Consider the following 26,081-nt stretch of genomic DNA (forward strand, 5'->3'; position numbering starts at 1 on the left):
GTTGATTTATCAATTTATAATACTATGTTCTGTTCATTAATTTTTCTTTTCTCATTTCAGTCTGTAATATGTGAGGTAGATATTGCCACATTTCCAAGATATCTGAAGTCAAACTTGAATTAAGAAAAACAAAGTTGGAAGAATTATACATTACTGACAAAATATATGCATTCTTTTATCAAGTAGTCTAGAACTCTTGTCAATTTCTAAATCTACTTTGGTGCCTAAGTTCTGTCCTTTTAAACTACAAGTTTACTCAGAACTACTTGAATAAATGTTAAAAGTTTAAATAAGGAGTCTCAGACTGCATCTTCCCCACAGGCAACTTCAGCATGAACAAGTGAGGGAAAATGACAAGAAGAAATCCCTATTTCTTCTTTCAAGTAAGTTTTCCCTTTTGGCCCCAAAAGGGAATTCTTATACAAATGCTTAAAAGCACTGTTAAAAGAATTATTATTAACTATTAAAGTTATCCCTGGTTTGATTATAATCTATCTTCAATGAATGTTAATGGCACATTGAAGAATCACAGACTATCACTTTTATTTTTTTTAAATAATATTCTTCTAAATTAATAGTATGAATTTAGGATATAAGTATTACTATAAACTTTAGAATTTACAGCTTTCCTTGTTCTTCATAAAATTTACATAGTTACAATGGAAGTAGTAAAGGACAGGCATGACAAATCTAAAAATTGATTTTCATTTTTCTTATTTTCTAATTTTCTGTCAACTTAGCACTAAAAACAAAGACAGTTTTCAGCAGAGAAAATTAAAATTGGATTTACTACTCTGTGCATATAGATAACCAAAATACTGGTACTATCTTGCATCCAACATCGTGCATAAGTGCAGATAATCCTCAACTTACAATAGTTCATTTAGTGATTGTTCAAAGTTACAATGGTACTGAAAAAGTGACCTATGATCATTTTTCATACTTATAACTGTTGCAGCATCCTCACAGTCACTTAATAAAAATTCAGGCATTTGGCAACTGGCTCATATTTATGACAACTGCAATATCCCAGGCATTTGATCACCTTCTGTGACCTTGACAAGCAAAATCAATGGGGAAGCCAGATTCACTTAACAACGGGGTTACTAACTTCAGTGATTCACAGTGATTCAACTGTGGCAAGAAAAGTCGTAAAATGGAGCAAAATTCACTTAACTGTCTTGCTTAACAACAAAAATTTTGGGCTCAATTGTGTTCGTAAGTTGAGGACTACCCGTATATTCATTTATATCTAATGCTGATATTTTACGTCACATCTTAAATGATAAAGAGGTCAAAAGCAAGATAATAAACTGTCTCTTTTTTTTTTTCAAGATAATAAACTGTCTCTTCTTGGTAGATTAGTCACAAAACTGCAAGGCTTCACATTCAAGTACAAAACAGACTGTACTTCACTCTAATACCTCTATACATATCCTCCAAAAAAAGATACACTATGCCTTGATGGGACCACTGATGCCTGTTTATGGGTGGGAGGTTCTCCAACAATGTTTGGATCACAGCTGTTTTACTTGAATCCACTTGATAATTTATTTTTTGAAGCTGACATAAAAAAGAAGAAAAATTACAGAATTTCAGTATTTAATTTCCTCCAATTACTATAACTGCAATAAATCAGAAAGTCTTGAAGGACTTCTTCAAGGAATTGAAGAAGGAATTCTTACCTGAAGAAGAAACAAGCGAAGAGCACTGACTGTGTCATTAGAAAGTTCTAGCAAGTTGGTATGGGCTGCTTCTTCAAGAATATGGCTAATTTCAATTTCGTAAATAGTCTTTATGTCCTGATATTTCATAAACTTGGAAAAGTTGTATTTGAGTTTTAGTGGATCTAAATTATTATTATCCAGCAAAAACACAACCATTAACTGCCACAAGCTTTATTGAAACCAACTCAAAACAATACTTAAAAATGGATGTTAGTAATAATCAAATTTTAAAAGTTTGTATAAGTCTTCCCTCAGTAGTAGCAAATTGCTAGATAATGAGCCAAATTAATATTTTTCCATGTAATGATAATTTTGAAATATTTCAGAATTTCCAAACTTTATGATTGTGCAATTATCAAACACAGAAGTGTTTACATTTGAAGTTTTGGAATATATGGTATTCTAAGTAGATGTATATAGAATTATGCAGTAAGTTTAACAAACAAGCAGAGGAAGATTTATCAGTCAAAGGACACAAGGCAGCTTTACACTGCTTGTCTCCCCCAATAAATGAAACTGGCTTAAGAAGTTGCTCTCTAGATTTCAGTTTTGGTGTTCATGAGTGTTAATAATTATAGCCATTGATTGCTGGCTTCCTTCCTTCTTTACCCCTCCCACTCATGTCTTTTTGATGACATATTTTCATTGATAGGTCTTTTATACAAGTTCTCATATGCTGCTTCCTCTGTTATTTGACACCTTCCATCCATTGCATCCACCACTGGATTGCAGGAGGAAAAACAGTTGAATCTTCCTTACTGTCACTTCAGCTACTAGGAGAAATTAACAGAACTCTTTTTTTTAAAAAAATGTTGCTTTTTTAAAAATGCGCCTTTCACTAGTTTACCAGTAAGCCTATTAAAAAAGAAAAAGTCCAGCTTTTCACCTGAACCTTTTCACTAATTCACTTTGGGAAGGCCTCTTCAAAAGGCAGCAGGCATTCCCGTAACCCAGACAAAATAGTAATGTAGAGCAGCAATCGGTGGCAGAAGCAGATTCTGCCACTGTACAAAGTAGCCACTTGGAGTGGAGCCATTTACCTACGAAAAATGAAGTGCAGCAGACTATATAGCACTGCTTGTGTCAGTGGAAGTCAAGAAACATAACTTTTCACACAGAGCAAGAAAAGACAAATGTAGATTGCCTACATGTAGGCTCATGGCGAGATGAGATAATGTATATTCCTAGGCTAAATAAATGGTTATTGTAATGATTATCCTCATGCCAGGGAAGTTAGGATGTTCCTGAACCCTAAGAATGTTTTTTTTTACTGTCGAACAACTAAACAGCTGAAACTGATGAATATGAATGAACAGATTTCCCAAATAGTTTTAATCCTTGGTGGGGGGGTTTATTGAAAATCATCCATGGCTGCCAGATTTTGACTGAAGCTTATCTTAACAAAAATGATATAAACATCTACATATTTAAGGCTTTCCCAAGTTTACAGCATAATCCAATCATCACTGTGTTATAAATGGTGTCTTCACTCATATTTTGCCAGTGATAACTGAATGAAACAATTCAGTTAAAATAGTCATAATGCAATGTAATAATAACAAAATAGAAATTAACGGTTAACAGCCATTATACTCACCAAACTAACGAGTCTAAGAATTTCTGAGTTAAGGAAGGAATTTTCATTGCCATCTAAAAGTGTGGTCAACAGAAATTTATTCCATGGGTGTGAGGCAATATGACATGCTAGAAGTGGAAAAAATTACCACAAATAGCTTAGAAAGAAATCTAAGAAAATAATCTCAAAATAAATATATTATTCATTCTGTACTTTTTTATCCCGTCAAACAAGATTTTAAAAATAATAATAGAGGAAAAACAACATAAGTCAAAATTAGTTTCTCTCAAAAAGTACTCTATATGCTACCCACATTATAAACAGTCTACAGGTAGTCCTTGACTTAAAATCAATCAGTTACCATCAAAGTTACAACAGCACTGAAAAACAAGGTTTATGATTGGTTCTTCCACTTACGACTGCTGTAGCATCTTCATGGTCACATATTCAAAATTTGGGTGCTTGACAATTGGCATCTATTTATGAAGGGTGCAGTAACCCAGGGTCAGCTGACCTCCATTTGTGACCTTCCTGTCTTGTTACAAGCTATGTTGATGGGGGAAGCCAGATTCACTTAATGACTGCATGATTCATTTAACAACTGTAGTGATTTACTTAACAACCATGGTAAAAAAGGTTGTAAAATTTGACATGACTCACTTAACAACTACCTTGCTTAGCAGTGGAAATTCTGGTCCCAATTGTGGTCATAAGTCAAGGACTACCTGTAATTCATTCAAAGCAAAAATATAATATTAGAAGAAAAGAGCCATTCAGACAATATAAAATCTAGGAGAGTTGCTATATTATTCAATAATGAAAATAGATTATTAAGATATCATTTTCTGCCATGTATAAAATATAAAACATAGTTCAGTCAAGCTAATTCTGCTTTTATCTCACTGGAAATTAAAAATTTCAATAAACTGTCCTTATCTATGATTTTATATTTTCCATGAAAACCTTCTGTAACCAGTCCGTTTCCCAAAAGACTAACAGCCCAATAAACTTGAGATAGCTTGAACAATATGGGGCTTAGGATGGTATGCATTCATTGCTGCACTAGAGACTTATATTATCTTCATAGCATCACCCATCCATATATATAAAGCTTTTTCATATTATTTTCTTGGCAACTATTAAATATCTGAAGTACTGTAAACTTCTATTTTAGTAACAAAATATTTGATACCATTAGGTTTATATCTGCTTTAGTGATGAGGTGCCAATGATTGCAAGTCATCTAGGCAAAGCAAAATAATTTCAATGTAAAGCATTTCTTACTAATAAAGAATACACAGAGAAAGATATTGAAAGCTGTACCAGTGCTCGGAGTTTTCAGATGCAGATATTCCAACAAAACCTCAAGACACCCAATAACAGTCTGTGATAACAAAAAGTCCTTCTGTAAACATAAAAAAGAGAATACTGTTTATTATCAAATTCATCTAAAAGGAATTCACTAACAAGTGAATAAAAATATAATTCATGAACTTAAGGTGTCTTGAGACTCATAGGATATAAATATTTGAAAATGCTCTAGCATTTAGGAAGTCCTTTACAAGCCAAAAGAATTTGCCTCATCTCCAGTACCATGGATTGTCTAATATGCAGAAACAATTTTAGAAATATATTAAGTCTGTTCCTACTCCAAATACAGCAAAAACAGTTTTGCTGTGCTTCTTTTGTAGCACCATGCCAATCAATTTTCTATTTAACAGAAGAGAAGTGGGAATTTACTTCTTATCCCAGCTCCTGGGATTCCTCGCCCTTCATGAACTTGAAGGAATACCATGTCACAATCTGTTGCTTTTTAGTTGTTCTCAGGGATGACATTACCATATCATTGCACAGTAATCTTTTAAAAACTGTTTTCCCTTGCCACAGAAAAGAAAACATAGCAAAGGAATACCAAGAAAGTGGAGAAGTGATGCTTTTAGTGTTTTCCCATTGGCAGCTAGAATTAATATTGGCTTGGTCAAGGGACTGGAGGAAATACATGTACCTACGGATCCTGCAGAATGTTCCAAATTTCTACTTACAAATAGGGGGTAGATGCAATAGACAGTGGCTTTACTACATTGAGAATAACTCTGTACTTTTATGAATAAGTGTCTTTGGTACTGCTACTACTAATACTACTAATAGTAGTAGTTTTCACATCATTAGATAGTTCAAAAGTGAGAAAAAGTATACTTGAAAGTATTCTCTTTATACTTCTCCATTCATTTGAAATAAATCAGCTTTGCTGAGTCCTACAATTAATATTGCAATTCCATATTAACAGTAAAATTTACCTGGACAAGTAGGTTTTGTAATCGAGCAACCAAGGACAGTACATGCCACATAGCCAGTGGAAACAAGGAAATATTTTCTTTTGACTGTGGCAGTTCCTTTTCCTGTTCATCTGTGGACTGGACAGTAAACTTCACAAAGGATGAACAGAGGTTCTGCTTAAAGAAGGCTCTCAAAAACTGAAGGATGCTAACTGGATATAAAACCATCTATTAGTATAAAATATGCCAACTAGCCCAAATTCCTAGTTTTCAGTTTTAAAAGGTAGTAATTTTTTTTATTGTGGTCATTAACCACCATAATTAAAATCTCTAGCTCTTGAACAACCATATGTACCTTTGTGTGTGTTTGTTGTAATCTGTTATGTGTGTGCATATGGCTAAATATGAAAAAAATGATATGCTACTAGGTTTCAAAGTAATCAGTAAATAAGAAAGATTCAACTAAAACATTGCAAAAACTCCAGTCATGGTGATAAGAACAGTATGGACAATTTTTCTGAAGAAGAGATTTCCTGCTTAATTTTTATCTGTTTATCTGTTTTCGATATATGACTGCTGCCACAAAAATTGAGAAAACCAAAATTTTAGTATAGTTATGATTAGACATAAGGATATTCAGTTCAAAACAACAGCTAGAAGCAGGGACTTGAATTTATGTTGTCTCTTGTTCAAGTTTTAATTCTTCCTATTGGATTTTTAGGTATTGAATATATGCACATTAGAAAATTCATCCTACCAATGAAAATAAAGTATATTTAATTCATGTGATAAGTGGAGCATGATGAAGAAATTGCATTAAATCCATATGAGGTATGAAAGATGGGAAACTATGATATTGATAAATATTGGGTATTATTATTAAATTATTAGTAGTAGTATTAATAATATTACATGTGTAATATTGTTTGAGAACTCCCAAGTTCTTCTATTTTTTATTGTTAAGAAAATCCTTAGGAGCTACACTACTTTGTGTTCACATATTTATTTTTTGTGATGTTACCTACCAAAGAATAATATGCTCTTCTTTCTGTATGCAACTGCATTGAAGACCTTGTCCACATCTAAGGAGATCATGTGATGAACCTTTCAGAAAAGAATCAAATTAATTGGCTGAGAAGAACAGATGCACAAAAGGAGATATATTTTCTCTGTTCAGTATCTTCCCACTCAAAAAAGAACTTCTCTATATGAACCAAATCACCTCAGAGTATACTGTTTATGGTTATCACTACGGTTAATGCACATTATTCATCCTTTCTGCACAGTTTCTTCTTTTTTTAACACTTTTTAAATAACTCATTCCTACAGCATTTTTATGCTTTTCCTGATTTATCAAACTCTCATTTCCATATTAACAAAATAGGTAGCACTGTGTGGTATACAGTACAATATGTTTATATATCATATATATTTATATATTATAATATATAAATATATTTATATATATAACAGTTTTCACTTCTATCAACAAGCATTCATTCTGCACAAAAAACACATGTGAACATCTAACAATGTCATCATCCATTTTCCCATCTAGTTACTAAATATTCTGCTAAGATACACACTTTCATTTACTTGCTCTGTTTTCTGACACTATAATTTGCAACCTTACATTTATCCCACAATACACAATACTACAACCAAAACAGCTTCACATTTCTGTCTTACTCTCTGCTCATTGTTGAACTAAACACTAAATGTTACATTTATTCTTAAACCTTATATACTTCTATTATATAATGCTCTTACTGTATTCAGTATTTCTGAATCCTGAAAAATATTTTATAACTGAAGCCTATGCACTTTATTACATGCATTAAACTTTTCATATATTTCTCAATTATCTGCTGAAGGGCAAAGTTAACTGTGCATATATCCTACCAGGCATAAAGTCACACTGCATTTCTCTGGTTTCGTTTATTGTTATATCTTGTATATTTTCAGTCAGAATACTGTCAACTTCCCAGGAACATTAAACAAATGAATTCACATATACTCTTGCAATCTTTTTCTCTTTATAAGGATACAGTAATGGCATTCTTCCAGTTGGCAGGTACGGATACAGTCTTCACACATATAGTACATTAAAAAGCTGCACGGCCGGTCCATAAAATATCACACCCAATGTTATTTTTCCCACATATTATCTACATCAAGTTAATAATGCTTAATATAGTTAATTAATGCCCTTATTAGTGAATTGAGTGTTTATAAAGAAAAATTAACTGGCTTTACACAGATTTATCAGTGTTTCTAACCTCTGTATTGTAAATATTTTGTTGAATCAAGAGTGAAGCAATCAAAAGCCAAGAAGAACAAACAAGTGATTCTATGGATGAGGAGAAGACAGGTTCAGAGAAAGAGGTTGCCATCCAGGTACCGTGGAGAACTTTCTCAAGGAGCTCTATCAAAGATTTATTGGAAAGTAACAATGCTACCACTGTAAAAGAAGAAAGGATTCAACAAACTATATGTGTAACAATTATAACTTAAGTCAGTAGCAACCAAATACAATTACAAATTAGTACTGAAATCAAAAGGAACAAAATACCACAGGTTTAAAGCTCTTGATCTATTTCAAAAATCCTAACAAATCTCAGTAAATTGTATATTTTTGTCTCTGGAGATTATGCACAAAAAGAGAACACTAGTTTTTAAAATATACTGCTCAAAAAATTAAAGGGAACACAAGATAAGACATCCTACTATTAAATACAGTACATTGTGTTGTTTAAGTGTTCCCTTTATTTTTTTGAGCAGTATACTTTTGGGTGGTATGGAAAGAGTTTTCACAGATGATTATAAAACAAATAATAATGCATATTTTTAGAAACACATTGTTTTCAGTAAGACAGCTGTCACCACCAGTAGATATTTGCACAGAAATAATAAATAGCAATCCCATTTCCAAACAGTTCTATATTGATACATATCTTTAACAGCAAGAAAAAAAGTCTCTGAATGTATTTTATTTTATCCATTACATAACAGATTTTTTTAAAAAAAGATTTAACTATGATGTCCTTATTCTAGTACACAATAGAGTGAAATAACTCTGGCTCAATAATTGGCTCAAGTGCACAGGTTACTAGTTTCTACTAAAAGAGTTGCTATGGATGAGGAAACTTTGCATACTTGTTTTAATATCAAAACTATACTTCTACTCGCAACTCACGGAGCTAAAAATATACAATAGTTGATAATCTGAATCTCATCAACAATATAAAAATACATACAATTTTTATCGAAGCATTAATAATAAAAAAGAAAACTACAACTAGATAGGGTCTTTGCTGTATACAACACATCTGTCTGTCTATCTGCTATCTAGCTGCCCATCTCAAGAAAGCAACCCTATGCAGCATACAACAATCCAGTAAAAATATAGGTCATTATATAAAACTATTATATAACAGTGTTTTAAAAGTGTTTAGAACCATAAAAGCAAAACTAAAAGAAAAAAGAAAATAGTAGGCAGAGGAACATTAATAATAAGACATCCACCTCACTATTTTTCTTATGTACAGAGAGAGATCTTTGTTGTTTAAATCCTGAAATATTGCCTGATTCTGTTGGGATATAATGCTAAACTATCATTTAAAGTTTCATGAAAGACATTTAGATTCATAGATTCACCCTTACCAGTCTATCTTTAGAAAATTAAATGATAGCTGTTACATAATGGCATTTGGATAATCATGCATTAAAGAAATCATGATAAAATCAGGAAGTCTAACCACATATTCCATATCTTCAAACAAATATTTTCAATGAAACTCAAGAATTCGTTGCATCCAAATGGTGAAATTACATCATTTCTACAATTGAATGTTTTCCCATACTTGAGTTTGAGGATTTTTTCCTAACATCCATCCTGAAAGTCTATGGAGATTTTCAGTCATCCAGGTCATAGTTTTCTCAAAGGTGCTTTTTTTCAAAAGGGAGCTGGGTTGTTTTTTATTTGAGGAAGAAGATGTTTCACTTTTCATCCTTGAAGATTCACTGGATAAGAAGCAAAACCTCTTCTTTTTCCTCAAATAAAAAACAGTCTAGTTGCCTTTTGAAAAAAAAAGCAACTTTGAGACACCCATCCTGAAAATAACTTATGACCCTAAGTCCTTACCGGGGAAAAGTTTTCATTCTATCAACAAAGCAATTGTTTTACTTTTTACCTATTTGTTGGCTGGAAGGAATTGTCTGCTGAAGGTTCCAATAAAGAAAGTTCAGGGATGGCTGAAGAATTTCAGAGTCTGTTGGTCTACATTTCCCACACAAACTGATAACTGTATAACAGAAATACTGTGCTCAATATAACAATAATCTCTTACAGATTTTAGTATGTGAAATCTTTGGGGATAATTACACCAACTCAGACTATCAATTGGTTAAGTTTAAGTGTCGTCATAGTCACGAACAAGACCATTTGCTTCAAAAAAAAACAAGAGAAATCCCATAGTGAATATAGTCACAGCTGTGCTTACTAATTAGCACCTTTATGGCCATTTTTCACTATCATTCGGTTTAGACTGCTGTAGTTATCCTCAGAAAAAACATTACAGAGGAATATTGACAATCTGGTCCAAGCTCTGCTTTGAAGCTAAACAAACAAAAGCCTGACACAAGCTAGAACAGACATGTCAAACACAAGGCCTGGGGGCTGGATGCGGCCCGTGAAGTGGTTTCATGTGGCCCGCGAAGCCATCCTGGAAACAGTGAGAGAACGGCACCCTGGCCCAGAGACCCTCCTTCTGCCAGAGACCCTCAGATCTGTCCCACTCCTGCCCAGGCCCCCATAGGCACCCTTGATGCGAACGATGTAGAGCTGGCTACACCCACCCAGTAGGCCATACGCACTCTAGCCACGCCCACCCAGTAGGCCACGCCCACCCTGGCCATACCCACCTGGCCCCCTGAGGGCAACCGCAATTCTGATGCGGCCCTCAATAAAATTGAGTTTGACACCCCTGAGCTAGAACAAAAAGTTGTCACTTGTTCTTGTTGCCTAAATACTTATTTCAGAAACCACAATTTTCATCATTACTACTTTAGTGTGTTGTCTTGTGATATATGCAGGTGCATCTCTCTTGCCCAGAATATAAGCTAAACTAGCCCACCAAATCCCAAAGGGAAAATGCATTCCAAAGACACTGCCACTATTGGAAAACAGATTTGAATCACTATAAAAGAGAAAAAGATCCTCATTTTCCTCTTTGATCTGAGGAATTTCCCTTATTATATAACTGCATTTATAAATTATATAAAGTTGGGAATTCAAGAAGTGTGAACACTCTATTTGCAATCGGTAAATGTCACCCAGAATAGGTTAGACCCTTAGAAAAGGTTTTAAGTGATACAATAAAAAAATCCACTCTCTCCCAAAATTGGCACAACGGAAGTTGTGGCTTTGGAGTATGGTTGTCAACATGACATACAAAGCCTAGTGTATCACTCAAAATGACAGAAATTTCACGACCCCTTTCAACTTTCCAATAAAAAGTCAGGTTTTTTATCTGTATTCCATCCTTCCGAGGTAGGTAAAATGAGGACCCAGATTGTTGGGGGCAATAAGCTGACTTTGTAATAATGCCGCTGGGGTCTGTGTGAAGCCCTAATAAGCAGGCATATACATAGAATGAAGGCTACTGCTAAGCTTGTAAGCCGCCCTGAGTCTTTGGAGAAGGGAGGGATATAAATGGAATTAAAATAAATAAATACATAAATAAATAAATCAACATGCAATCACAATTGAGGCCGGAATTTCTATTACTAAGCATGGCAATTGTTAAGTAAGTAATGGCTGATTTTATGATCTTTTTTTTACCATGGATGTAAAGCAAATACCTGCAGTTGTTAAGTGAATCATGTGGTCATTAAGCGAATCCAGCCTCCTGCATTGACTTGGCTTGCTGGAAACTGGTTGGGAAGGCTGCATATGGCAATCATGTGACCGTTGGATACTACAACTATTGCAAATACATGCCAGTTGCCAAGCATCCAAATTTCAGCAAGGATAGGCTGTGAATCAGTTTTTCAGTGCCATTGTAACTTTGAAAGATTGCTGAATGAATGGTTGTAAGTGAAGGACTACCTGTAGTTAGTTATCTGTGCAAATGTGTTACCGTGAATAGTCAACAAAAGAAGTGGAAGAGCAAAGGAATAGTGGCCAGATGGACTAAATCAGATCCTGAAAAAGAGATAGACGAAGAATTTAAAGGGAAAAAAGGCAAAGATACTTTGCAAGAATAGGAAGGAAGGAAGGAAGGAAGGAAGGAAGGAAGGAAGGAAGGAAGGTTGGTTCTACTTTACCTTCCAAATCCTACATTCTTGTTATCCCTAATCCAAACATCCAAAACAAATTTAAACACTCACCTAAGCGAAGCAGTCTGAAATCTGTATTATCCAACTCTCGTTCTGTTGCATATCTCAGCTGAACCAGAAAAAGGAGATTTAACAAAAGCGGCACATTCTGGCTTACTATAACAAAAGATCATGAAGCAATAGTTGGAAAATGCAGGAAAGCATGCAGTTAGTTCTTGACTTACATCTACAATTGAGTCCAAAATTTCTGTTGCTAAGCGAGACATTTTTAAGTGAGATTTTACAATCTTTCTTGCTACAGCTAAGTGAATCACTGCAGTTGTTCAGTTAGTAACACAACTGTTAAGTGACTGTGACTTCCTCATTTACTTTGCTTGTCAAAAGGTTACAAAAAGTAATCACATCACTCTGGGACACTGCAACCATCATAAATATGAGTTAGTTGTCTGAATTTTGATCATGTGACCATGGAGATGCTGCAACAGTCATCAGTGTGAAAAATAGTCATGTCACTTTTTTCAGTGCCATTGTAACTTCAAACGATCACTAAAGAAACTGTTGTAATTTGAGGACTACCTGTATTTTAATGGCATTTTTGAAAAAAAAAATCCAACTTGTACAAGGTATTCATAGTGAACCAAACTTTCAGATGGTGGTGAGCTTTTTTCACTCAAATTAATTTAGTATAAGTGTATAGCCATTTGAGGACAGAATTCAACTAGATTATTATCTCCATTAAGCCCCTTTGTTACAAGGTATTGACCCAGAAAGCTAAATAAAAGCTACAAAGTGGCTCTAGTTGAATGAAGCATTATTTTTATAAATGGGCATACATTTATCTTTTCAATTTAGGTTTGATATCATTCGACGCAAAAAACAGCAATATTGTAGGTTTCCCTAAATTTTAAATATTTCAGTTTGTTATTCAAAAGCAATCAAATCTGTATTGCATTAATGCAAAGTATTGCCTCGTTTTATATCTGAAATGGCAGTCTATGCAATATATTATATAGCTGTACTATTTAATATAGGATCCCAGATTTATTGATTTATGTCCCATCTTTTCATTCAGAAGCTCAAGGCAGTATATATATATATATATATATAACATTTTGTCCTTTTATTTTCCCCCACAACAACCCAATGAGGTAGGTTATATCAGTGTAATGAAAGCTGTCTCAGTGATAATCAAGCTGTGCCAGACCATTCCTCTCCTAAGCAGAAGGGAAGAATCACTAGTCTGTTTCTTCTATGTGTGCTGAAAACGAAACTCATAAATGTAGAAGTGCATTGCTAACTACAGAAGTCAGATGCACACTAAAAACATCATCTTGCTCAAATACATATCTATACAGAATTCCATAAATCAATACATCCAATAGCATTTCACTAACAAATTTCCCTAGAGTAGTTGCTAATTAATTACTTATCTGTTTATTCACCTTGTGAAATACTGGAATTATTTTCTACTAAAAGTTGTTGCAAAATCTGTAGAAACTGGCTTCGAAGAAGGTCACAGACATGGATATCCTCAGCTATTCTTAAGAAAATTTTCAGTGAAATTAAGACTTTTTGAGCCACTTCATTGGTGCCAAAGCAGACTAGATCCTAAGTGGGAAAACAACTCAGATTTCATTTATGTGGATAACATTATTTACATTTGTGCTACAGACATTAATATGAACATTTAATAAGAAACCAAAACCAAAATGCTGGGAAAAATAGAAAACACTATTGTTAAATGTAACAAAATAAGAAACATTGAAAAACATTTCCCTCATTTTAAGTCTTTCTTATTGTTTTTCGATTTTTACAAAAAAAATGGTTAACAGAAAATAGTGGCTTTACGTATGATATAAATTATATTTTGTTTTATATCCTGGAAACATATCTATAATGTACTTTAAATAATATTATGATTTGGTTCATTTTGTAAAATCACTTACCAGTAATACAAGTATAGCACTGGGATTGGCTTTTAGCATGCAAATCAAACTATTAAAGTTGTTTGAAGAGTCAGAAAAGCCACCAGGCCCTCTTGTGGCAGCATCTTCATATTCAGTTTGGGAGAAATCTTCACAGGAAAACCAGAGTTGAAGGATGCTGTAACCAAATCTTCCCATAAGATCAGGATATTGTAAAAAGAACTTAAGCAGCAGAGGATGATGAACATATACTAGACTGAAATCAGATATAACATCCAGGATTTTTCTTATAGCAGAAAGGCATGCCTGGGTATGGAAAATGGAGGGAGAGGGGAATAAAAAAAGGTCAATATAAAGTCAATATCATATTTTGGGGCAATCATATTTGTAATTCCTTGTTGAATTAAAAAATAGTAACATTAGATTCAAATCATTCTCATTATACTAGTTAGCTTCTAAAGGCTTCTTTTAGATATCAAAACTAAATAATATGAAACCATCTTTAGTAGCTTCAGTAACATGAAACAACATACTATCATATTTGCTGCTGAAAGTGGTTTGTTATTGTACACGTATATATCTACACTTGAGTATTTTTAGATAGTGTATGCAAGATTATCACAAATGATAATAAATTCTAGATTTTTCCAACAAGTATTTTATTGTGGAACTGTTCTGCCTCATTCAAGAAACTCTTCATGAAAGAAAGGTTCAGGTAATACCAACTTCCATAGTCCCACCATGTCCTTCTATCACTTCTATATATTTTTTCTTACAATGAGAAAAAAACTAGAAGGAAAGATGGCAATTATTTTTGAATAATTTAAAAGTAGTCAATGTGGAAATAATTATTTTTCTCTTTTTCATGTCAGTATTCTTTTGCAAAGGGTTACTGTCATTCTTTGGGGAGGGGGTTAAGATATTTGGATATTTTTACAATGCCTGGCCATTCCCAAAACATGCTATTTGAACACGACATCTATAATTTTGTTGTCCTGCACTACCTCACTATTCAAATTCTTTTTTGGGGAGTTTGAACTTTGTTACATGATCACTGAACTACTGTGCAAAATATAAAACATTTATTCATTAAACCTTAGTTAAATAAATCCAAATAAAATGATTGCAAGATTAATTAGATGACCATGGTTGATCTTGAAAAGCTAAGCACGATAAGTGCTTTGATGGAAGGCCACCAGGAAATGCCATTGCTATAGACTAGACTGGAAAGTTGTAAAAACATCACAGAAGACTATAGCATCTGTTTCACACAATTTCCATAAAAACATCATGGGCATTTCCATTAAGATCCCAAATGTTAAGCCAGTTCAAAGGAGAATACCCTTATACTCTCAAAACCTTTTTCAGACAAGGATGGGTTACTAAGTTGCTGCTTGAAACAACAAAATATTGGTTCTTAATTGTTGAACAATTCCTTTAATAAAAAAGACCTTCAATGTGATGTATTAAATTTTAAAAGCTGCTCCTGTATATCATTAAGCCAGTATATAATGATTAAGCGGGTATTTACCAAGTCTAAAGCTTTACTTTTGTGCTGACAAATTGCCAGAAGATACAAAATAGCTTTAACAATATATGCAGGTGGACAATCTCCCTGGTCCTCAACTGATAGAAGAAAACTTGATATAGCTGAGAATAGTTCTGCTTCTGGAACAATTCTGAAAAAAAAAAAGATTTAAAAATGCTTAAGTTGATCCATCTTGCTTATTGACTGCTCTTCCTATTCATGCCATATCACCTACCTGTCTTCATGACTAAAAGCAAGGTAGAAAAGAAACAGAAGGCTATATTGCTGATTACGAAGTGTTTCATTTAAACATAAGGGATCTGGGGTTTCAGATAAGAGTCTGAGACTTTCCACTGCACTGAAGTTTAACTGGGGCAGAGTCTTCCACAGGAGTTCAGATACTTCTTGCTCTATGAGGAAAAAACATTAACAACCAAAAATGTCAGAAAAGCCTGGACCGAAAATAAACATAATTTCTGGCTTAGAATCCTGATCCTTACTCCTAATATGGTAACAATGGTCACATTATTGTTTTAGCCTACAAAAGAGAACAGTTTTCTCTTTTTCTTCTTAGTTAAAGTTGCTAGATAATCATATGATGCCACAAGCCCTTATAATGAGCATGGCAAATTCATATAATTTAGACATTGAAGGGCCTAGTTCATAAACAGAAAACTCTATATTTTAAATTTATTACTTACAGAACCCATAAGTTCATATCAATCTCTACAGATTGGGCGTATTTTTCCAATTTCTGCCACAATCTTTATTTTCAGACTTTAATTGTATGCTGCAGTTCAAAGAACTTCACAAACAGTTCTTTTATCAAACTTACTTTGTTTTGAGAAATCCACCATTTTCTCAGAAGACAAATGAAGACTGAGGCACATGCTATGAAGAAAACTAGAACAAGCTTGATTCAATGCAGCATTACTTTAAAGAAAAAGAAATCATGCAAAATGAAAATTTGTCAGAACACCTATGATCAAAGCTTCTGTCTATGTTTAGTCATATGGTATTCTATAAAGGTAGGAAGAGCTACATTTTGAAATACATAATTGCATTAACTCATAAAGTTTTGGCATCTTTAAAACATTCAACATTAACCAGCTGCTTTTAAAAATTATAAACATTTCTTTGTTATCTAAATGTGGATACAAAATAACAACATCCCTAGGAATTTATGGAGATTGATCTATTTAAGTAAAAATAATGTTTGAATAAAACAAAGCATGACATAATTTTAGTGTCAAATGTAATACCTTTGTCCAGTGCAGAATTTGGCTTTCAATTCAAGGTTTAGTTGGATGAAAGAAGAAGATGCTAAAGAGAAAGATAATTCTATTCATGCAAAATGTTTGAATTAAAATATGCTTATCATTGTGCTTACTTCTTGGCACATCTTTTCATGATCAATAAAGTATTGCTCTTGTCATCATTTCAAAACCATTTTCCTAATATTTTGGTAAGCAAAGTTTAATTTTTTCTAAAAATGTGCATGTAAACAGTGTCTTAGAACAAATGCAATAATTTATGTAATAAATGATAGGAAAATATTTACTAAATAATAAAAAATAAATGGTGTGCCCAAGTAAATTACCATGACTTGCCTATGAACCTCTGCAACACATTTGAAAATGGATGGCTGGTAAGCAGAACATGTTCTCACTCTTAAGTGTTGTAAAGTAATGTATTACTTGTGGGAGAATATAAGGAGTGGTAAAATGAGGAGGCTATGCATGTGTTGGAAACTATTTACTCCTGATGTAACTTGCAAGCTATCAATAAAGCCTACCTATATATTGGTGTTGTCTTTCTTTCTAAGTTCACTGTGGTAACAAACATAACACTCAGGAACAAGAAATGCTATCTTCTCCAAACTGTAGAAAGTCACTTGAAGTTCTGCCAGTAGTTACAGCAGAAAAACAAAGCTTGGAAGCCATAGGTGACACCAATTTTTTTAAGTCAGTTTATCTACTAAATCAGGGTTGTCAAACTCAATTTCATTGAGGGCCGCATCAGCATTGCGGTTGCCCTCAGGGGGCCAGGTGGGTGTGGCCTGGGTGGGTGTGGCCTATTGGGTGGGCGTGGCTAAGGTCCGTATGGCCTACTGGGTGGGTGTGGCCAGCTCTACATCATTCGCATCAAGGGTGCCTATGGGGGCCTGGGCAGGAGTGGGACAGATCTGAGGGTCTCTGGCAGAAGGAGGGTCTCTGGGCCAGGGCCAAGGCAGTGGGGGCCGTTCCCTCACTGTTTCCAGGATGGCTTCGCGGGCCACATGAAACCACTTCGCGGGCCGGATCCGGCCCCCGGGCCTTGTGTTTGACATGTCTGAATTAGAACATATTTATTTAGGATTTTTATTGCATTTCTGGCATCATTAAAGTTCAGCAATAAAAATACATATTTTAATCATACGTCCAAAAGTAGTTTCCTTTAGCTATCCTTACCCATCTTAATGGATAATCTCTTATGCATATCTGGCATAACATTGAACAGGATGCTAAGTGTTGAGATGAAGACTTCCATGATGCCTGGGCGGACAGCCCTTTCAGAATATTTCTGCAAGAAAATATATACAGTACTATTCTCCCTATTATAAAAAGTAAATGAAATGCAATTCAGAAATGCAAAGCAGTATGGACCTAGAAGACTTTTACCGTAACTCTATGCTGCATAATGTAATATATTGGAGTTAAAAACTCTTTTCCTAAAACAACTTATTTTGTTAATAACACTTGAGATATCAAATATTGTATAATAAAGTTAACTTGTAAAGGTGCCTCATTTTTACTCATTTAATAAAAATCAGAAGCAGAGGACATTGCAACTTTGCCTCTATTGACTAAACTTTGCTACAATTTCTTGTCTATGATATATAGATATAACTGTTTTCTTTTTCTCTCTCTTTTGCTTTCCTGTACATTTATATGACTTATTTGATGTTTGATGCTAAGGACATAGCGAAAATAATTACCATGACCATGGGAATGCAAAGAGAATCAGATATCCTTAGAAGAAATTCCGAAAATCTTTTCAATATATCAATATTGTCTGAATTTGGAGCTGTAAAAGTGTTCTTCTGAGCCAGAGGATCCTTCTGGTATTGCACAGCTAAACTAAAAAGTTATAAAAACCTATTAGATACAACCTATACTATTACATCAGGTTTCTATATCTTCTCTTAACCCAGTATCATATTTAGACGTGGTGAGATCCTAATTTACGGAAAACCATCAAGGCTTTATTGGGCAGGGGTAATAGAGAAAGATGAATAAGAACACAGGATGGGGTGAGGAAAGACCTTCTATGAACTGGTGTGAATGCATGCAGCAATAAATAACTTAAATATTAATCAATTAATGAGATTCATATGAACAATATAGGAGACTTAATTCATTAACACTTTCACGTATAAAATTATAATGAAACTGTAACATATTATAAAAATTCTGAAGTTTTGAGGGGGCCATTCAGACTATGAAGAAACTATGATGTAGCTTTCTAATCTTCAGCATGCTGAAATCTAGCTCTGCTTAATCCTAAAGAACCTGATTCTAATGTAGCTGGAGCACAGGATTTGGGGTGTGTGTGTGTGTGTGTGTGTGTCCGCGCGCACGTGCATCCACACATTTTTTGGAATGAAAAAGTTAACTGCATTGTCATATATTAATCAACTTACCACTTCAAAATATTTAATTATACAGTATGAGACAAGGTCAGATCCAATTAGATATATTCAGCTGAAATGTCAATAGAATTTTACACATAAAATTACTTTTTCATGCAAACACTAACTTTGCTAAGACTTAGAGCTATACATAGACATAGCTCTATTCACTTTCTCTGCAACAGAAATTAGGAGGTATGACCCTATTTCTATTTTGAAAATGTGGACAGAATTTAAACTGTTAGTCCAGTCTATTTTACAAGGTATATGTCAGCCCAGGGGGAGGACGTTTATTGACCGCCCATCTTGCCACAAAATAACTCTTGTGGTAACTCTCTTACTCATCTCAGTCAAAGCAGTACTTAGCCAATTTTCAAAAGTGAGTACTTGGATAACAGACCTCTAGGGAGTACCACACCTATAAAGAGGATTGGGAAGATCTAAACAAAAATCCCAGAAGTCAATGGCAAAACATTTCTGTATTGTTGCTAACAAAACCACATGCCATCAAAGAACAAGTTTGACTGAGGGTCATGTTCAGATATAAACATGAGCCCAGTATTTTTCTGCTGTAAATTCATATAAATATGAATTGTGTATTAAATATTATATTTATATATTTAGTATATGTCAGTTTCCAATGGATTTTTCTAACCACTTCTAGCATCAATAAAGTTAAGCAACAACCTTTCTTACCTACAAGCATTTCTGAAACTTTCTAAGGCACTCTGCAAGAATTGTGCCTGTTGTGAAATTGCTCTGCTCTTACATCTCTCCCCTTGATGATCCTGTGATATTGAAAGAAGAGAAATCAGTAAGAATATTTTTATGCTGCCAGAGCCCAATATTTAGATTAATAATTACTTTAATAAAATAATAGTATGCAAATATGGTCCAAAACACATTTAACAGAGGCAAATAATTGTCTTTAAAAGAAAGGACTCCTCAATCTTCAATATAGGGAGATAGGAGCACTTTCAGCAAATGTTCTGTTAATTTTTTTAAAAAAAGAACAGTTTGTATTTATCATATATATTACATATTACTGGTCTTAAATCAGAACAAAAAAGGAGCTATGAGGGACTAACCATCAACCTCTTACTAAAAGGTGCCAGTGGGAGATCATTACATCGCATTAATATAGTTTCAATCAATTTCTGTAGTTCCCCATATTGTATAGGTGGAAGGCTCACATGATCCTTTCTGTGCTGAGAAAAACAGGAAAATGTTAAGGAAAGATAATAGCATAGATGAGAGTCAATGTGAATATCGTGGTAAAAGAACAAGTTAGTTATGAATAGAGAGAGGATATTTACATACCTGTTTTCTACTAAAATCACACTTTAATCATTTCTCTTATCCAAATGAACATTTTGGCATATTCTCTATAACAGCATGTATGTTATAGAATATCCAGATACTAATAAACTAATGCTTAAAGAATTTTACCAGTAAGGGACAAATTGGCAGAAAGTTATAAAAGATGCAGAGGTAAGGGAACTATTTATATGTTCCAGGTAATAAATTAAATTAAATTAAATTAAATTAAATTAAATTAAATTAAATTAAATTAAATAATTAAATTAAATTAAATTAAATTAAATTAAATTAAATTAAATAATTAAATTAAATTAAATTAAATTAAATTAAATAATTAAATTAAATTAAATTAAACTAAACTAAACATTTTTCATTTACCTCAAAATTGCAGTCACAGCTTTCACCGCTTCAGATGCTACTTCAATTACAGGGCATTTCACAGCTTCCATTAGAACACTAACAGCATCTTTAAATGTAGCAATATTTGTAAATAATTTAATTTCTTCTGGTTGCCTGAAATTAAATAAAATATTCAAAATGTTTACCCAACAGAAGAATTTCTATAACAGTATATATCACTTTGAACTTCAGCATAACAGAAATTAAAAGCTAACATCTTAACATTTTCATAAAGTACAATATGGTATTTTCAAATTCAAGTTCAACGCAGGCTGTTTCAACAGAACCAGAAATTCTCCAAACTCAAAACACTTTCAGTATGGATTGTAACTCTTTTTTAAGAACTGCCCATTTGGACTCAAGCTTTTTCAAACTGAAATATACAAATCCCCAATCTAAAATTATTAAACATAATTACTTAGGTTTTACAGTTTATTTATGAAATGTATAAACCACTTCAGTCTTGAAGGACTCTAAACAGTGATTATATTAAATTAAAAATTAGCAATCTACCTATAAAACCTATGTATATATACTAAATATACCAATATTAAGGTTCTTCACGGAAATCTATTGAAAAAATAAATTTGTAACTATAAAATATAAACATTCCATATACTGACAAATAAAAAGCTAGAAAAATTTCATATAATATGCAAGATTCCCCATCATCCCCCCTAAAATATTATATAAATTATTTTTCATGACTTAAAAAAATAAGTGAAAACAGTTTTTTTTAGATTTCGGGCTCATAGAAAACTGGCGAAAACACTATTATATTAAATCATGATTATATATACATATTTTGCCCCGAAATATTTATCCTTCAGATATAACTTTGATGAAAGCTGCTTCCTCTGCTCTAATTTTCCAAACTAAAGCCAAATGGAAGTCGATATCTCTTACTTTTTCAAAATTTCAGTAAAAAGTAGAAGTCCTTGTTTTTGCAATTCTATATTATTAAGATGCAAAGTTTCTTTCAAGCTCTTTACAAGAGGTTCTATGCCTAGGATAAAGAAGATATTAAAAGATTGGTGAAGATGGTTTATATGCATAGGAAATACTGCCTAACATTACAGCAGTTTTATCCTATACGAAGAGTGATTATTTACCATAAACAGTGTGGCATTTGGAGAAGAAAAGCTGTTCCTCAGTAAGGAGCAATAGGCAGCAATAAACTGACCAGATGAGATTTTCACTCATGCAGAAGAGACACTCAAATAGAAATTCTGCAAGCAAAAAAAAATATTACCAGATGAACCAATAAAACTAAGAGATGGGATTGGCCAACAAGGCCAGAGTACATGATACCATTTGCGACCTTCTGACAAAGACAATGAGGAAGCGAAATTTACTTAACAACTATATTACTAATTTAACAACTCCAATAATTCACTTAACACTGTGGCAAGAAAGATCATAAATGGGGAAAAACTCACTTAACAAATGTCTCACTTAGCAACAGAAAGTTTAGGCTCAATTAAGGTCTTAAGTCAAGGACTACCTGAACATATTTCAAATGTTGATGCACCATATATTCTTCTAATAGCATTACAGTGTTCTCAGTTTTATATTTCATCTCTTTTTAAATGATCCCTTGCATGGAATTTGCTTTTTCACAACTGCCATAACCTTAAACATTTTTATTGTACAGTCCACTATGAGCTCAGAATTATAGTCAATCTTCAGGTGTCTGAAATTAGATATTAACCTTTATACTATCATTAAGATTTCATTCATTAATAGTGATGCAGCAAAAGTTCTTTGAAATATAGCTTTGAAATCAAATACCATGGCATTCCAGAGTATCAGTCAAATAGAATGTTACCTGGAATATCTGCATGAATAAAAGCAGGAGCATATTTAGCTGGAGAATGCACCAATACAGCAGCCATACACTGTGTACTTGCTACCTGTAATATCTCATCTCTTGACAATAGCAACTGCAGAAAACATCAGAATTTGTATTAAAGGATCATTTTTATGCTAATTACCGTGAGTTCATTAGGAAATACATTTATTGAATAAGAACAATATTTAACTATTTTAAAAAATGTTTGGAGTTTATAGTACGTAATTTTATTTCAAGGCTGAACAATGCAATATTACTAAAAGTTCACTAAACCTATAAACAAGCTATACTGCAGGAAGTGCATTGACATAATTACCTGCATTAAAAAATACTACATACAATATGAAAACAAAATTCATATCATTCTTCTCATTATATTTAGTTAATACAGACACACTATAGGTCAGTGGTGGCGAACCTATGGCATGGGTGCCAGAGGCGGCACTCAGAGCCCTCTCTGTGGGCACCCGCACCATGCCTCAGAGATGGCAACTGTCCCTCTTCAACCAGCTGCATGCTAACTTGCCAAGGTCCCACATGGCCGGATGTATCCCAGCATGGCTGATTTCCTTCCCCCCCACCCCGTCCCTCCTGGCCTCTCATGCTCTCCTTTTCCCAGGCACGACCCACTGCATTGTCTCCTCCGCTGTCGGCTGACCATCCATCTCGGAGGCGGCTTCATTGAACTGCTGGCCATGGACTGTGGAGCTCGAGTGCACTGGTCGAGGGGCTGACAGGCTGTGGCTATTGGCAGACACTGTCGGCCCCCATGCGCTCACTGACTTCTGTGTGCGAGAGCCGATGGTGTCAGGCAGCACCCACCCCAGCCCTTGTCTTGCCCCATGGCAATGGCATCCCCACCCTGCCTCACCTTATCCCACAGGATGAGCCTCCTGCCTACCACCACACCTACCAGAGACCCCCTGATCTCCCCCAACCCTGCCCACCCCCCACAGGTGTCTCTCCACGAGTGACATTGAGGTGACCACATCCACCTTGGCCACAACCACCCAATCTTCCATGACCACCACAGCCACACCCACCCAGTAGGCCACGCCCACCTGGCACCCAGCAATAAATAAGTGGGTTTGGGGTTGCAGTTTGGGCACTCAGTCTCTAAAAGGTTTGTCATCACTGCTATAGGTAAACATAATACAGAAGCTATTAATTTCTTTTCTAGCCCAAAATATTAATTTAATTATTCCTATAATTAAATTAGAAACCTAAATAAAAGCAAACTGAAGTAGAACACTGGGTGGATTATTTCAGAAAGCGGGCTGCCTTTTATTGTATCAGATCTCCTCATCTGAGATAGTCATGTCCTAGTTTCCGGTCTCTAAACTATTGGGTGCCTTGGCATCCAGTTGCTGTTAGAAAATGCTAAATCAAATGTACGAATAAAGTGGCCAACTGTGTATTATTAAAACCTGGCTGGATAAAATGTGGATGTAGCCCCACCTGTAATTGGCTTAGTTGGATATCTGGTCTTGCATCAGCTGCTACATCAATATTAGGGAAGAGGAGTTGCTGTGATTGTGCTTAAGACTCTCATAGTGATGCAGAGCATTGCTTTGGAAATGAAGGACTGCAAATATTCTTATGTAACACTGAGATACCTTATCAAGCTTAGGCTGCTGCTAGTGTACTGACCACCCAGTTGCCCAGCAGTGGCCCTCCAGAAGTTCCTTAATCTCATCTGGGGCTGCTGTTTAGATTCCAGAAGTTGTAAATCTTCAGAGATTAATCTTAATGCCTTGGAAAGGGAAATTTGACTTCATGATCTTTATGACTGCAACCTCAATTCACATGGTAGGACACATATTTGATTTGATCTTTATTTTTGAAAAAATGAGATGTGTTGTGAAGAGGGAGGATTTGTCAATTTGTTCTGGTCAGATCATTTCCTTGTTAAACTGAGGACATGCAGCACAGGACGAATTAGAACCATCAATCCCTAATACCAAACGGACCCAAGTTTCCAGAAGGTTTGGGGTGTCTTCCCAATTCATTGGCAGGCAATTATATCTCTTCTTTCATTGGTCTGGTATACAGGGATGGCCAAGGAGTCAGATGAGGTTGTTCCAGCAAGATCTCTGTACAATTGCCAGTCATGAGCAGTTCCTTGATTTCCTTAAGAAAAAGTCCAGCTTAAGATGCTGTTATCACCTTTAAAGTTCTATACATTAGGTAGTACCCTATCATAAAATAATCTGCCCATCCAACTGATACTCCCTCATTTTGAGATATATGGAATGTGGACAAGGCATTAGGCCTTCTCAGTAATACTTCCCACTTTATGAAATTCTTTCCCCTCCACTGGAAAGGCATTTCAGTGCTCCTAGCTTTTGATAAACACTTTAAAAATGCATTATTCCATTGTGTCTTTGGCACAAGATGAACAAAGGTGAAGTGATACGAACTTTTCTTCATTTGGAATTTTATTGTATTAGTTATTTAACTGTAATTTTAATTGTTTCTAATGGGAATGAAGTAGCCTAAAATGATATAAAATCAATGAACTAAATAGTTTTTTATTAATCTTGACAATTACATTTATAATATTGACAAATTTATGTTGCTTTCATCAACTTATATTAGTGTTAAGTACATTTTTATAAAGTTACCTTCTTGAGAATTAAAGGTAACAGACTGTCTCCTTCAAATAACTCAGGACTTGCAGAATTTGCTCCTTTTCCTGTAAAACTCATAATAACCAAAACAAAATTATCATATTTCAGCAGTTGCTTTAATAAACCTGCGGAAGAGAAAGAAAATGGATAATAGGAAATTGTACAATATTGAACTATGTCAACATTAGATTACACAATATATTTCTACATTCATATAATTATCATAATGTGATAAGAGCTATTATTATTCACTCGGGTTCATGGCGGAAACATCTAAATTACTTCTGGGTTGAAAGGATTAGCTAGTGACATGACTGTTGCCCAAGGAATGCCCGGTTGGGGGCTCCTTTTATATCCCCATTAATGTGCCAACCAAAATGGTACATATCTGTCTACTTGCTATTACACACTTTCAAATTGCTTGGGTCTCAAATACAGGTTTGCTGATTGTGCCCCTGGCTATTATTATTTCCTTTGAAATAATATGCTTGAGATACCCCAGCAAATTCATAGCTGAATTGAGATTTAAAAAACTAATTCTCTTTCATAATTCACATTTTTAACCATTATGCTACTTTACTTATGCCATTGATTCTTAACCTGTAGGTTTTAGCCAAAAATGGATCCCAATGTGTTTTAGTATGAATTGTCATGGTCCTGTTGATAAGTTGAATTTCTTCTGCATAAGCATGTTACAGCATGGAGATAATATGATGAATCAAAATGAGCTGTTTTGACTATACTAAATAGTTTCAATGAAGAGTAAAGATTGAGTTTGATGTCAAATGAATAGGCAAGCTGTCCTGTTCCAGGTTATCGCTACGAGCAACAGTGAACAA

The 26,081-nt window shown here is 34.2% G+C and overlaps 1 protein-coding gene across 1 annotated transcript in view; it reads right to left on the bottom strand.

The window, feature by feature from the left end:
• The window catches only part of MEI1 (meiotic double-stranded break formation protein 1), a gene marked incomplete at its 5' end in the record, with an annotated part of 37,981 nt that continues 11,900 nt past the window's right edge, over positions 1 to 26,081 (bottom strand). Inside the window, 24 exons of the mRNA XM_083365364.1 lie at positions 1 to 102; positions 1,454 to 1,563; positions 3,325 to 3,431; positions 4,627 to 4,708; positions 5,601 to 5,791; positions 6,605 to 6,683; positions 7,859 to 8,040; positions 9,773 to 9,883; positions 11,970 to 12,074; positions 13,361 to 13,526; positions 13,865 to 14,149; positions 15,375 to 15,522; positions 15,607 to 15,781; positions 16,207 to 16,304; positions 16,634 to 16,694; positions 17,822 to 17,933; positions 18,349 to 18,490; positions 19,738 to 19,829; positions 20,130 to 20,244; positions 20,740 to 20,874; positions 21,667 to 21,766; positions 21,873 to 21,989; positions 22,589 to 22,703; positions 25,237 to 25,367. Coding sequence (XP_083221490.1) covers positions 57 to 102; positions 1,454 to 1,563; positions 3,325 to 3,431; positions 4,627 to 4,708; positions 5,601 to 5,791; positions 6,605 to 6,683; positions 7,859 to 8,040; positions 9,773 to 9,883; positions 11,970 to 12,074; positions 13,361 to 13,526; positions 13,865 to 14,149; positions 15,375 to 15,522; positions 15,607 to 15,781; positions 16,207 to 16,304; positions 16,634 to 16,694; positions 17,822 to 17,933; positions 18,349 to 18,490; positions 19,738 to 19,829; positions 20,130 to 20,244; positions 20,740 to 20,874; positions 21,667 to 21,766; positions 21,873 to 21,989; positions 22,589 to 22,703; positions 25,237 to 25,367 — 3,005 coding nt within the window. The 3' untranslated portion in view covers positions 1 to 56. The remainder of the gene's footprint in view (positions 103 to 1,453; positions 1,564 to 3,324; positions 3,432 to 4,626; positions 4,709 to 5,600; positions 5,792 to 6,604; positions 6,684 to 7,858; positions 8,041 to 9,772; positions 9,884 to 11,969; positions 12,075 to 13,360; positions 13,527 to 13,864; positions 14,150 to 15,374; positions 15,523 to 15,606; positions 15,782 to 16,206; positions 16,305 to 16,633; positions 16,695 to 17,821; positions 17,934 to 18,348; positions 18,491 to 19,737; positions 19,830 to 20,129; positions 20,245 to 20,739; positions 20,875 to 21,666; positions 21,767 to 21,872; positions 21,990 to 22,588; positions 22,704 to 25,236; positions 25,368 to 26,081) is intronic.

Source organism: Vipera ursinii (assembly GCF_947247035.1).
Source record: "Vipera ursinii genome assembly, chromosome: 6".
Taxonomy (NCBI): Eukaryota; Metazoa; Chordata; class Lepidosauria; order Squamata; family Viperidae; genus Vipera; species Vipera ursinii.